Consider the following 15,624-nt stretch of genomic DNA (forward strand, 5'->3'; position numbering starts at 1 on the left):
TGCAGAATGGATCTCAAAGATGCAAGATTCACAGAACTACCAATTTCACAAGTTTTTGGCTTCCATTTGGTGTTCTTTATTATTGTTATTTTTGTTCCTAGTGATGGTATTTTTCTGCTCTGAGGCTTTCTCTGAAACTCAAATAATAGCATATAACAGCCACAAGAGAGTAACAAAAGAGATTCATTGTCATTTCACCTTCTACATCCTCAGGCCCCAAACCAATCTGCCTTTTTTTCTTCTACCCCCTTGAGTTCTTATGAGGACTATTATGTTGTGACTAGATTGGTTTATTGTGATATGCAGAAGCTAGAGAGTTGCTATTTCCACAATACTGTCTGGAACTAGAGATTTTTTACAGACTTACTCATTTTGTCTTGTTTATTTTTCAACCAATCAAATTTTAAAGAGAATAAAAATATAATTAGAAGACTCAAAACTATACACAGGGTATCCAGAAGATAAATTGTCAGAATGTGGTGTTAGATGTAGGATATAACTCTATCGTTTCATAATTCAGCATTGCATGCAGTTGGCAAAGACAAATGTTGCGTTCACCATTGCACCCTGAGACATATTTATATCTTTAGTATGTGCATGAAAATATGTATTCTACATTAGTCACTTTTCACTGGGACAATACACATAAGGGTATAACTCAAGAATTAAATTGAAGGTAAATGAAAAAAAAATAATGTCCAGTGTTTTTAAACATTGATTTCATTGGGATATCCATATCTTAAACATCCCATTGTTTCTGATTTATTTATAAAATACAGTAAAATGCTTACTAATGAGCTTAGTGCCAATCATTAAAGTACTGTGCTCTAGGGAAATATATGGATCAAATATGGCTTGCTGAGACAATATATGGTTGGAAATACTTTGGAGCTACGGAAAGCCAGCCTGAGCAAACTTAGCATCAAAAGAACTGCTACACCATTCCAGTATGTTCCTGATTTTTTTCTTAAATCAACAAAAATTGTGTTTTCAGTGAAAGACAATGTAAGGGAGCATATTTCAGTATATAAAATGAATAAGTATAAGTCTGCATTTTGCAAGGCAGACAATCACCTTAAACGACAGAACCTCTCTAGCTCCTCTTTGCTTTGTAAATGGTTAAAGATGGGTGTTTTCAGCAGGGCTTGGGAGAACTACCTCTGCCATCATATTGATTTATCTTAACCTTCTCAGCTGTCCCGGCGATATTAATGTGAATTTGATACAGTCCAGACTTGTCCGGTAGTGGAATTTCCTTCCCCTACTACCCATCAACAGTCAAGAGCTCCTCATGTAGGGGTGGGTGCCTGTGTGCTTGACTCCACATTTACTGGAACAGTTACTCTCCCGATCTTGTAGGCATAGTAGATGTCAGTTCATCAGGCCACCAGTCCTGTTACCTCCAGAAGAATCTCTGGATCTTACAATTTTTACCTTTTCTCCATGATGTGCCCAGAGTCTTGCTAGGAGGATGTGCCAAATACTTGTCTCATTGATGGGTGAAAGCCCCTCACTTTTAAAAACAACATATGTCTTTTTTTTGTTTCACTGGGAGTCATGTCCAATATACCACGACTAATTTGTTTTAAAAGTCCAGTCTCAAGTCCAATAGTTCCAATTCATGTCATTCATGTTCAAGTACAACTTTTGTTTCTGCTTTCAGAAAGAACACATTCCATTAAGAACTTTCTTCTTAAGTGGTTTAATGAAATTACATAGGCACAGTGAAAATAAGGCCAATGAATAGCTGGTGTCACTTCCCTTTTTTCCTTTTGAACTGAATGCAGTTTCTGGAAATGTTTCATTTAGAAAGACAGTAATTTAATTTTTGTGTTGATTATAATTTGATTCTTTAAGGGGCTATTTTCTTCTTGTTGTGAATTGGTTCTCATTTGCTATGTCTCGCTTTGAAATTTTATTATATTTTAGCAAATACAAAACTCCTTTTGCCAAACCTGCACTTGTGTGCTTCTGCTCCAGGGGTGCTGACCTATATATATCCCCATGCATGATGCCAAGTGCTTCTGAAGAAAAGTGCTTTATTTTTATTTCCAACTTGAGATAGGTAGATGATAGCATACCCTTAACTAAATACTCTTGGTATTTGTGCAAACTGAAGGACAAGTCTTGCAGAATACAAGCTGATTGTGCTATACGTGATTGAAAGTGTTTTCTCTAATTTGCGTGTGGCCCTAAATTTAGAACATGTGAGTTCTAAATGTTATTTTCTCCTTTGCAAAATTCCTATTTTATTTCTACATTATATTTTCTTATAACATATATGTTCAGGGACTAAAGGAACACAGAGTTGAGGGCCTACATGCCTCAGAGTTCTTTGCTAGAATGAACCAGTGTAGTGCTCTTCACTAAATTATGTTAGATGTGTAAACACCATGTCAGTTAGCCTTTATCCTCACAAATTCAAGTCATCAAATGTTATTGACTTTTTTGTAATTCTGTTTAGCATTTCTGCCTTTACTCATGGACAAAAAGAAAATTCATCTCATAGATAGTTCATAGATATCAACCCCTGCTCAAATTTGTATTCTAACTCATTTAATTGCCTTTGTAGAATTAATGAAATTACCTCATCTTTCTATATATTAGTTTTCTTATTTATAAGGTAAAATTTGTGTTTATTGCCCAGTGCAATTCTTTAGAAACTTTGATATCACTTATTATTGTTCCTGGTATATGGTAAAAATTATATTAGCTATTGTTATAGTTTAGAAGCTTCTCAACTCATGTTGAATATCATTCTTTTGTGCATGTACCATGTATGCACACAGTCATGTGTATGTTCACATACACATAAGTATAGAGACCAGAGATGGTAATCAGATGTCTTCCTCAAGTGTTCTCAGACTCATTGTATGTGGCAAAAAATATCTGGAGCTCACTGTTTTGGCTTAACTGACTATGCCATGAGGCTGCTTGTATCTGGACTGAAGACACACACACAGACACACATACATGTATGCACACATTCACTCATGTGTACACACATACATACACACAAAAAAAGAGAGAAAGAGGGGGGGAGAGAGAGACAGAAAGAGAAAGAGAGAGAGAGAGAGAGCATTTTAGATTTGAATTCAAGTCTTCATGAATATACAGAAGGTACTTCAACAACTGAGCCTTCTCTCCAGGTCCAAATTCTATAATCTTGAAAATATAATTTGTATTTTATTGGTTGGACATAGCAAGATTAATAAATACACCACAGGTTTGAATTATATCTAATCATTTTTATAATCACTTGTACTCTTAAAATATATTTTATTCAGAAAACTCTAGAAATTTATATTTTTAGTTACAATTTTTTATAACAGATGCATTCATGTCAGAGATGCCATTATATTGACTTTTGAGAAAGCATTGATTTGCATAAATCCTCAGTTTACTACTAAATCTCAAGTGCTGGGGTTTAGACACTGTCCTCATGTTGAGTTTAGATTGGGAAAGAAGGACTGACTGGTAAATTCTAAATGTGTGTGTGTGTGTGTGTGTGTGTGTGTGTTTGTGTGTATGTGTGTGTGTGTACATGTGTGGGTGTGTACATGTGGGTGTCTGCATGTGTGTGTGCATGTGTGCATGTGTGCGTGTGTGCCTGTGTAAATACTCATAGGTAGCCCCGCTTCACTCATAGCCTCAAGGTGGCCATATCAAGTCACAACCCCCTCCGTTGACTCTTGTCTTCCTTCTCCTGAATATTCTTTGTCCTAATGTAAGCAAAGAAATGAACAAAATCCCCAAACTTCATCATCATCCACTCAGATTTTCCACTTAGAAGTCAGCAAATCCTTGGCACCCTTAACCCCATGGCTGCATCTTAAATGATTGAGTATCGGTTATGCTTCTTAACTTCTTTGGAGGTCTTTCATTTCAGTAATGAATTGTGGGTTACAATAATTCTGACCCACAGGGCACCATCTTCTAGGTGTTCCTCTGCCAAGAAGCTTAATCAGTTTACTTCCTTCTTGGCTGGCACTGAGTCTAACATTTGGTTCATTTTGTCTGTAATAACATTTCTTCTAAAAGGCAAATATTTAATAATTTTCAACAGTTCTGCTACTTTTTACATGGAGGTCAGGATTGAGGTCTGTATTATGCATTAGTGTTACCTTGTCCTTAAGGGCTTCATTCCTAAATCCAACAGGAATAGCTACATCCACCAGGCCATTTAATTCTGCTTCTCCATATATATACATACACCTGTGATAAAGTTGAGCATGTAAACAGAGAACAGGAGATTAATAATAACTACTAATGAACTAGAAACCTAACAATATAGCAATAAGATATCCAGTAGCAGCCATTCCTGATCACTGTGATTATTATTCAGCAAAATAAAGTTTCCTTGATCACAAGCTCAAAGATAATCCTGATAGCTGAGCTGATAAGCAGGATAGCTACTAAGGGTCCATAATCAAGTAACAAATTCAGCAGTAATACTCTGCACAGAGGGATGGAACAGGCCTTCGGAAGCAGAACAAGGTGGTCCAAGATTTCATCCTACTATTAAGAAGGTCGTGTAACTTTAAAATCATACACACTGTTTATTTTTGTAATTCTCCATTTAGACTATGGTAGACCATAGATAGTTGAAACCATGGAAAGCAAAATTTCAGAGACGTATGTTATGAAGTTGTCTGATGTCTTAGTTAGAAGTCCTGATATAAACAACTTAAAAGGAGATGAGATTTATTGTAGCTCATGATTTCACAGACTTCAATCCATGTTATTTAGCTCCCTTGCTTTAGAGCCTGAGGTAAGGAGAAAGTTATTCATCTTAAGATGGACAGGGAGCAGATTGAAAGGAAGGTTGTGGGGACTCCAAAGGCATGTGTCTATCCCTAGACATACTTTCTTTTTCCACAATTTTTAGAAGATTCCATAATAGGACTACAAGCTGGGACCCAGCAGTCAACACCTACAAGCATGCTGGAGTACATTTGACATTGGAATCATAACACAGGGAATCTTTTTCAAATGTAATGTTACTGTTTGCCTTTCAGCTTCATCTCTCTCATCTTACCCTTCTAGCCCTTTCTCACACATCCCTCCATAGTGAACCAGAGTGAGCATCTTCACTTGCTGCCACAGATCTGTATTGGGAAATGGTTCTAATGGTCTTAATTTAGCTCCCCAAATCCACTTCCAGATGCTGAGGGTCCCTGCACCCAGCTGGCTTTGATTGGTAATAAAGAATTGTCATACAGCCAATGGCTGGGCAGGGAGACTTAGGTAGGACTTTCGGATTGCCCTGGCAACGACCCGAGGAGAAGAGAAAGAGGAACCTTACCATGACTCAGAGGCAAAGAGATCAGATCAGAACTGCAGGAGAGAAATCATCCAGCAATGTAGGTATAAAGGGAAAGCAGCCCTATGGGGGTAGGGGGTAGAGCCCGGAAGGAAACAGGGCCTCAAAGATAAAATGTAGATTTAGAAAGTGTTAAGCCAGGAATATCAGAGAGGAGTGAATCCTAGCCACAGGGAGGTTTGGAAATGCCCAACCATTGAGCTGCAGAGAAGGCCCAGGATCTTCTGGGAGCATAGAGCTAAACTATTTACTGCTACAGTTTTAGACTGGGCACTGTTTAGAAGCCTGTAAAAGCCAAACAAAGATGTGATTCTGTAATCAAGATATCTGCTTTCTGGCTGCAATGTAAACAGCCTTATAGACAGAGCATGATCTGAAGGCATGGACCATGTCATCTGGCATATTCTAAATCCCCAGGAACTAGCTTGGCAGGGGTTTGTTGCGCTAACAAAGATAATGAAGGAATATTTACATGAAGTAAAAGGATTTCCTACAAAGCAAGTCATTCTTCCTGCAGTGACTGATGTGACTTAATGAAGTGACAAAGATGAGGACATTTGGTGGAAATAGGAATCAGAATCAAAAAGACATACTTGTAGAAAATACCTTATAGACACTTGCAGACAAGGTCTAGGCCTAAGAGCAGCCGCATGCGTGTCTTAGAGTGGGGGTTTTACTTCCAGATCGCTAAGAAGGGGAATAGGCATTTATGCATCCTGAAAGAAGAAAGATGACAATTACTGACAATTAATAATTCCCCTGCCCACTTTTATATTTAACGCTTGCAAGTTGGAGACATGCTCCAATATATCCCAGTAGCTTGGGAGACAAACTGCATTCTGTTGTTTGGGTAAAAAGCAGTGCATGACAGTTCAAAGTTTTGAGAAGTGAAATTGTTAAAGGCTTATACATTCATAAATGATAATATGTAAACAACTCTAGAAGATTTGATACTAAATTTGTCAAAGCAACAGTGTGTGAAAATAACAAACCATGAAGAGTTTGAATTGTGTGATTTCAGAAAGCCATTCATCCTTGGGTTTCTTCATTTGCAATGTAGATATATTGCTGATGCCTCTCGATTTACCATGTTGCTGCTGTAGTTGAATTGCTGGAAATCATAAATAAAAAAACTTATATTTTTGAGAAGTGACATGTTAAGTAAATGAGTCACAGTTTATTAAAAAAGATAAGTTTGATGGTATTATTTTACAATTTAGTGTCTTAATTTAATGTTAAATGTTAAAACATGAAAATTTTAGATTTTAATGTATCATATATATATATATATATATTGTTATATATATATATATATTGTTATATATATATATATATATATATATATATATATATATATATATATAACAATACCCAAAGAAGAAAGAGAATTTGGAAATATAGAAGGAGAGATCTAAGGGAAAAAAGTCAATCTACCAAAAGATAGGATTTTAAGTCAGAATATTTTATCAATAAACACATTATCAGAAAATATTTGCTTTACTCATTTTGAAGTGCTGTAAGAAGAGTCGATAGCAGACTTTTTTTCATAAAGTAAAACAATACTTGAATCCATGACACATTGTGTCATGTCAACATGTATGAAGCAAATGAATCCTGTAAGGAACTTCTGTGCTCAGGTTAAGCACAAAAATTTCCAGAATATTTTTAGCAATTCTTCACTAACCTATATACTTAGCCATTATCAGATGACAGAGAAAGAAAATCATTTACTATATCTCAAAACACTGTATTTCAAATTAAAAAAATTATCTGGGAAGAGGATTGTAGCTCAACACCTGATACTCCTACAGAGGAGACATACTTGGTTCTAAGCACCACATAGAGTGCCACATGTAAAGTCCAGTACAAAGTGATCTAAAGGCCTTTTCTGGCTTCTATGTGCATGCCTGATGCACATATGATAAGCAGGGTTTCACACACACACACACACAAACACACACATATACACAGAGTATTTAATAATCTAGGAAGAATCTCATTTTTATAAGATTGTAATGAAATATACACGTAAGAGTTATATCATGAGGAAAATTAGACTTACTCAAAGTAAGATAACTCACTCATTACTGCAAAATTCTATTAAATGTAACTTTTCCTGAAAAATTCCAGTATCTTTTTTTTTTTAATCATGTACTTACAGGAGATAAAGTTGGCTTCAATTTGGGTTTCAGCACAGGTAAAATGCCTCCTACGCATTATAATGGTGCCTCAAAGGGTTTGGGAATTGTCTGGGTTAGGGGCCTGTTAACTTGGGAGGTAAGAAGCCTGATCCAAAGGGAAGAAAATGTTGGTGAATATATTGGAAAAGTTTGTAAGTTTGCTGTGTGGAATGGAGCCCTTTGTTTTCTTTTGAAATAGTTTGGTCTTTATTTCTTTATTGGTTGTAGATTGATTGATTGATTGTGTGTGTGTGTGTGTGCTTGTGTTATGAAAACCTTTTGAAAGCTCTATTTCTAACAAGCATAAAACCTTGAAGAATGGAAATATTACTGACTGTGGTCTTCCTAAGGAAATGACATTATGCAGTATGAGGTGAACAATAGGAGCTGAAGTCGAGTGTTTAATGAGAAAGTTCTGACACTGTGGGTGTTAGAGAACACTTGGAACTGAACTTAGACACTCAGGGTGTTAGAGAACACTTGGAACTGAACTTAGACACTCAGGGTGTTAGAGAACACTTGGAACTGAAAGTTCACCATTGCAAATTTTTCTAGAAAAATGACACCCCCTCTCCATTCAAAAGCAAGAATCCTTTAAAAAAAAAAAAATCCATTGTGGCCAGTCCTTGTATAGCATTTAGTGAACAGGAATCATATGTATCCTCTCACCACATCGCTAATAGATATGACCAGTTGCTTTTCTCAATTCCTTGGCCAAGAAGCAGTCATTAAATATTTGTTGATTTAATTTAGCACCATATGATTCCAAAATTCTATTTTAGACTAATCTGTATTATAAATTAGAATCTTAATCTTCACTAATGAATAGTTGTAATTAGAAAATAAGAGATTTAATTTTAATCTTATAGTCTGTAACTGCCATGATATTATTGAATTGTAGATTATTTTCATATTACATGTAGCTTTATGATTTTTTTAAAAAATAATCTCAAGTAACTCAACAAAATCATGAAATGCTCAAGAGATAGGGAACGTAGTTAGAAGTTCAAGTTGTGTGATTATAGAGAAGAAATCTAGAACCCATGTTATACCACTTATGCTAGCTGTGTGACCCAGGCAAAGCCCCACCTATCCTTCATCTTTTATGTCTAGATAATATAATAGTATTTCTTCTATAGAAAAATTGTTCTAATAGTTTGTCTTCAATAGAGTTATGGAAATAAAGCAATATAACCCATGAAAGCATTAGTGTCATATGAGACCCATAAAGTATAGGCTCAATAATTATTTATTATAGTGATAGAGAAACATTTGGATTTTAGTTAAATTTACAGTATAAATTATTTGTTTTATTGGACTTTCTCTTTACATTAGATAACATGGAAAAATAAAATGGTTCATATACCTTTTATTTTCCTGTACTCTTATCCCTGGATAATAATTACCAGTCTTATAATATATACCAAGGATATTTGTTGTTTTTAAAAAGATTTATCAAAATATAATTTTCATAGCATGAATATGGTCCATTATAAATGTACAATCCATTGAATTTTGTCAACAAAATGTTGACTAAATTCCAGCCCTATCTAGGGACATTTCCATTACCCACCTAAGCTGTCTCAGACCTGTTTGTGGTCATAGGAATATATGCAGAATACTTTGGAATGGATTTTAATTTTGCACCTCACTCCATTCCTTGATTAGTAAAGATCATTTCCAGAATAGAGGGGAGATAATTTATTTTGAAGAGAGTCAGTAGTTTTTGTTTGGGTATTAGTCCATCTCATCTGGGAAGAAGTGTTAAGTATGAAAATATCAGAAGCCAAACATCATCAATGTAGAAGTGAACAGACCCTTAGATGCCCAAGGAAGTCAAAGCAAGGACACACAGAGAGAAGTACAGACAGAGCATGGAAGATACTACAATGTGAGGTTGTTCATTTCAAAGAAATGTTATATAATTATACCTAGAACATTTCTATGTGGTCTGCAGAGGGTAAAGAAATTACATCTATTTACACATAAGAGAGGCCATTGTGGTTAAAAAATCACAATCAAGAGCATACACATTAAGACAGATAGTAAGAGACACTGATCAGAATAGACTAAGCAATATTCTTAGGGAGACGAGTGGAGTAGCTAACACAGCTTTGTCTCCTTCATTGGTGCTACTTGTCAGAGAGCTAATAAGTAGTAGAATCAAACTGATCAAAACGCACATGGAACCTAAATTTTCCATGAGTCTAAGGAGAAATTTTCTTTCTCTCTTTTTACCAAGAAGACTAGTTTGAAAAACAAACACCAATTTAAGCATAGATCTTGTAAGTCATTTAATCACATAAGTGAACCCTCACAGGAGGCAAAGGAAGAGAGTTTTGTTTTTTCTAGCTCTTTTCTCTAAGCCCCACATCCAGCAGGAAATAAGAAGCAGGTGAGGGGGAAGCAGAGATGTATGATTGCACCTTCAGCAATTTCAGGAAGCATGTTGTTAAGCCCTGTGAAGCCAGAAGGGTATGTTCAAGTGCATTGAAGTGTGAAGATTTATGTATTATTCACATGCTTTCTTCTTACTTAGAACTAAGAGCATATCTATGCCTCTCCATCTACTCAGGACACACACACACACACACTTCTGTGAACTTAGAAAATGTAAGAAAAAAAAAAAAAAAACACCCTGAGATTTCCTTTGTAGATTTAACTCTAACACAAAGAGACTTCCTACTTAAAACACTTTTCCTCAAATTCATCGACTCATGTTTTTGGGCCATTCACCCTGTGTTTTTCTCTTTTCCTCTCTTGTGTGCCCTTCTTCTAAGATACACATTCTTCTATACTTCCACTGGCTACAATATTGGTGTGAATGAGTGGTGGGTCACACTATTGTTGGAGAGGACAGAAGAAGAACAGAAACAGGATATTTGTAGTGAGTATGGGAACAAATGGTTAGATTCTGGCTTTATTTAACAGGAAACAGCTTTTCTGTTAAAGGCAAGGGAAGAAGAGAATTAAGTAGCCATGCCATTATGTAAAATGCAGAAAGGTGAAGCTGAGCTGGTTGTTTGAGAATGGGGAGCAACCTAGGGATTCCTTTTGACATATTGAGTTGGTTCTGCTTGGAGAAGTTTTGTTTCAGCTGGAGTTAGGGTTAGAGATGTGCACTGAGGAACTCTGCACATAGGTCACACATTTAAACCACAAGATTAAGTTGTTAGGGATGTCAAATGGATCTGACAAGCCAACGTTCCCAGGACTGAGACTTGCTGGAACTAGAAGAGGCAAGACAGACCAGCAATAATAGACTAAGAAACATGAAATATGTAAGAGGGTATCTATCCATGCTCTCATTGCATTTAGCTAGATGTAAAGTCTATGTATATACCTTGAATCACTTTTTACTTAATATAAATATAATGTGAAACCAATTTCAATTTCTATCGTTTATAATTTGTTTTTATATTGTCTTAACCTTTTCCAAGAAATATTTTTATCTTATTGTCTTCTTGATTTAGCTTATTAACTCAAATATTTGGATTCAGCCTAAATCTCAGATGCATATAAAATAGTTATTTTTTCTACATAATTTAACTATATTCACAGTTTTCTATTTAAGAAGGTTAACTGTTAAAATATACGACATGTTTAAAGAGTAAGGCATTCAACAGACACATGCAATACCATGTCATCTTGGACAGAAACATTGACCTTCCCTGTGGAAAAATGAACCTTTCAACCTCACTAAAATGCCTATCATTAAAAGAGAACATAATAGGGACCAATGGATACTCCACAACAGCTTCACAGAAGACCTGACTGAGCCGCCACAAGAGGCAGGATTTTGGGTTATGTCCAAGGCTGTGATTGAGCAGGTGAGAGGATGATATAATCAAGAGAGAAAAGATAAAGGATAATAGGAAATGTTGGAAGTAATGTAACGATGTGAAGGGAATGTAGGTAGACTGTAAAGATCATCTGTACATGTAGCCTGATAAAAATGCTAAGAAATGCACAGCAACAAGTGTTTTTAAACCAGACTCATTATTAAATATGATCTAGCAGTTATAGGAGAACCTCAAAGTTAAATCAAGAAGAGCAGGTGTCTCTACTACAATGATGCAGTTGCACATTTCTATCAACACTTCCCAGAATTCGTTACTAGTGCAGATCCCACTTTATGCCTTCAAATGCTCATCTAAGGCAAAAGGAAAAAAAAAATCATATAGAAAGCTTTCTTGGAAACATATATGCCAGACATCATGTGGAGAATTCTAAAAGAATTTTCAGGGCACATAATGAGAAAAAGATAAAGAGAAAGTGGACAATATCTACAAAGAACATCAGCGTGAACTGTCAGAAAAGTCAAGAAGGAGCAGAGGCGGTCATCACAAAGATGGGACAGGAGAAAGAGTTAAGATGCATCAGAAATAGAATACTGAGAAAGAAATCATGTGAGCAGAGAGATGGAAGAACACCCGGCCTTGGGCATTTTAGCCTTCTTAGGACAAAGCCATTGGGGAGCCACAGGGGAGCAGATGGTGGTACCTGGAAGTGAAGCCAGTGAAGCAGGCCACAGTGAACATAGGACATCATGTTTTCTGTATGTGGTGTAGTCCTTACCTCTCTAACCACAGATGTGGGATATTCAGAACTACACCCGATTTTGGTGCCATATCAATACCGTTAGTCAACTCTTTGCTTTGAAAAAGCCATGTGGAATTGTTTTCTTTCTAGAAGACTGGAGAGTTGAATTGTATAGCATTTCTACTCAGAAGGGCAGCTCAAAACAAGAGAATGAATGGACCATAGACTACCCAGACTACAGTGTAGATCTCAGTTCTCCAAGGCTGTGACTATCATTGCTCTTTTGCTCTCTCATGTCATTAGTTCAAACATTCAAGGACATTAATTATAATTACTTTGCAAAATGGTACATACATTGTGAGGAGTATATTTGTAAAATATTATCATCTTTTAAAAAGATTTAAACAGTTTTCACTGAGGAACCAAGAAAAAGAGAGAGAAAAAACTGCTTTCTAGATAGTAATTTTATCAGTGACAGCTTAAGTTTTCAAAAATGAAAATGGTATGATGGGGATATTTTAGCTAGTAACTGTAAGGGAAATGTTTTACAAATACTCCAAACAGACTTCGATGCGTTTTAGAAACAAGTTGTTGACTATTGGCTATAAAAGGGTATAGAGATGTTTGTACCAAGCCTGTGAGTACAGTGAACATCCCTCCTTCTCCCTTTCCCTCTCCTCTGCCTCTAGGTTGCCTTCCATTCCTTCATATCCTGGCAAGCAAAGCCTGTTTTGTGTTCCTGATTCCTTTGCACCACATCATCCCTCCTCTCACCAGATTCCCTGTCAGTTCTTGCATGCTGATTATGAAAATCACTGATTCCTAATTAACAACCAGTTTTCAGGTTATTAAGCTAAATTTAAGAACAAGTGTGGAGATAAAAAATAGTATAATAAAGCTTTAGATTCAATCTTTTCCCTTTAAAGTAGAATGGTCTATTTGGCCACTTGGAGTTAATTCATTTTCTCTTTATTTTTGAGTTTATAGTGTTTGCTACTCTCTTGTGCTTGTCACTGTCATAGAGAAAAATACAGGTACTGGGTGGAATGCTTGTTTCCTATAAAGCATTGTTTCAGTCTCTGCATGTGAGTGCCTCTGAATTTAACCATTTCATAGATTTGCTTACATAATTAATTCTCTATTCCTACTGGGGATGATAAAGCTGCTGAATGATTTCACTGCCTACTGAGCTTCAAGCCAGGGTTTATGCTGTAACTGAGTTGACTGTGGGGATTGAGGCCCTATGTTCAACTATTGGGCCTGGTGTTCTTCAGTGATTATTGTTATCAGTCATTTTTAGAGTAATTCTTAACATATGTAATCATAAGCAATCTTTCTTTTGGTTGATCAAAGGCTGGATTTACATCAACTAGCCTTAAGTCTGTAAATCTTACCTCTGTTCTGATTTGGTAAGTAAGAATAATGAAATGTGAGTTTGTTTTGCCTCTGATCATCAGGTGTTCAGTTGCAGATGCTGTCGATGCTTTGATGCTTGGCATAACTGGCTGCTGTCCTTGTCTTTGCAGCACTGGCTACCAGTTTATTTACTATTCACCTGAGAACACAACAAAGGCGAAGGAAGTTCTCAGCAGCATCAATCAGCTGCAGCCTCTCATAGCAACTCATGCAGACCTGCTGCTGACCTCCGCCAGCCAGCGCTCTCCAGACAGCCTGAAGAGTTCTTTAAAGCTGCTTTCAGAAAAAGTAAGATCCAAATCTTGACTCCGATGGGGAAAGCAAAATCCCCATCGGGTTGCCTTCTGACGGCATCACCTTTCATGGCATCTGGAAATGTAAAAGAGACTAGGTTAAAAGTAAACTTCAAAGCATCGCCACAGGATCAAAATGAATTGGCTTCATTCTCTTTGTGCGTTCTGTAAGCATTATTCCTTTCTATTGTAGGAAATGAAAAGTTATTGCCTGAAATATAGTTCCTCTTTTCCATGCTATTTTTATTCCTTCTTTTGGTTTGGCTGAGTAAGTGAAGTTAATTAGATTTCAAAATCATTTTCCTCTGATAATCGCATAATTTTTATGCATATGTAGCTATACATATGAATGGTGATATCACTTGATTTGAAGAAGATCCTGGATGTGGAGCCCATCAGTGGCATGAGACAATCTCTCCTTTGTCTTCTACAACATTATCAAACAGGAGAAGATTATCAATGTTACAAAACTTATTAATTGTTGTTTAAAACATGGTAGATCTTAAGCTTTGCTTTCTCCAAAAGTGTCTCTACATGCACAGTAAATAAAGATACTTAGGCCTGAGGCATATGCACAGTGTAGATAATTAGAACTACTCTAAAACAGAACCAGAGTGGAAAGTAACCAATTAGAGCAAGATTTTAAATAGTTAAATTAAACATCCTAGAGTTTATTAAACTTAGCTCACCTGCCTAGTATACGTACACACGTTTGTACTCTCTTATGAGGCATTTTCAGTAAATACACAGTACAGAACCTGACAAAAGAAAATGCTTCTAAACATTCTAGAATAATTCTACACTGTGATTCTTTGCCTCCCTGAAGGCAATGTATGGAGAACCCAGATATAATAATATATGTGTATGTTTGTTAACAAAAACTGTTTTTAATTTTTTACCTTAAAGTGTTCATTTCTATTTATTATTCTTACAAGAGAAACGAAGTTCTGCATTAATTGAAAAATAGTCATTATTTTTGTTCAGAAGGATTAAATGACTTTTCTAATAAATTTGAAAGAAAGATGCTATCCCAGGATTTCTGGTTTAAACCTGGTGGTTTTCCATGCTACAACAAACAGGTATGTCTATCATACAAAGAAGCAACATGGTTGCCAGATTTTACCAGTAGCTGCTTCATGTCAAGGAAGCAACCCCTAGAACTCATTTTTTTTGTTTGTTGGTTTAATCTTCACAGTTGTTGGGTACATATTACCTCCATTCCACAAAGGAAAGGTCTAAAATTTGGACAAACTAAAATGCCACAAAATTGTAAAGTCTGAGTCATTCATTCCTAGGAAACCAATAAAGCCCATGTGATCTAGTGATCCAGGCTCACATGACCTAGTGATCCAGACCAGGTTACTTTATCTAAAATAAACATTTTACATATTTTCTTAGTTAATGTGTTTGAATTAGTTTTAACTGGGCAAACTCCTGTAGGACTGGGTGGATCAGAAAACCCCAAAGATATCTATGTACAGTGAAAAAATGTAATGTCATTTTGATTCATCTCTCTTGGGAGTGGGTGATGGAAGTAGGTGTGCTTTTTCTGAGTTCACCTAAGCAGAAAGTCTTAGCAAACAGCGCATCTGCACCGTGGCATTTATATTCTTCCTGTGCTCTGCATTACATGCATCATTTGCAGCCCACTGCAGGGATGAGGAGGGTACTAACTTCACCTTTAATGCAGCCCACTGCAGGGATGAGGAGGGTGCAGTCTTCACCTTTAATTCAGCCCACTGCAGGGATGAGGAGGGTGCAGTCTTCCCCTTTAATGCAGCATTGCTTCACATATTTCTCAAGTTTTCTGTGGAGTAGACTGGGCTTGTCTGCTGATAAATCTCCCAACCCCAGAAACTAATATTTATTT

The 15,624-nt window shown here is 36.3% G+C and overlaps 1 protein-coding gene across 8 annotated transcripts in view; it reads left to right on the forward strand.

Annotated features, from left to right (window-relative positions):
* Window positions 1–15,624, forward strand: part of Inpp4b (inositol polyphosphate-4-phosphatase type II B) — a 702,669-nt gene that overhangs the window by 565,432 nt on the left and 121,613 nt on the right. For all 8 annotated transcript variants that reach the window (XM_034522353.2, XM_076915453.1, XM_076915455.1 and 5 more), the window contains one exon: window positions 13,572–13,749. In XM_034522353.2, coding sequence (XP_034378244.1) covers window positions 13,572–13,749 — 178 coding nt within the window. The remainder of the gene's footprint in view (window positions 1–13,571; window positions 13,750–15,624) is intronic.

The sequence above is a fragment of the Arvicanthis niloticus genome, chromosome 18, assembly GCF_011762505.2.
Source record: "Arvicanthis niloticus isolate mArvNil1 chromosome 18, mArvNil1.pat.X, whole genome shotgun sequence".
NCBI lineage: Eukaryota > Metazoa > Chordata > Mammalia > Rodentia > Muridae > Arvicanthis > Arvicanthis niloticus.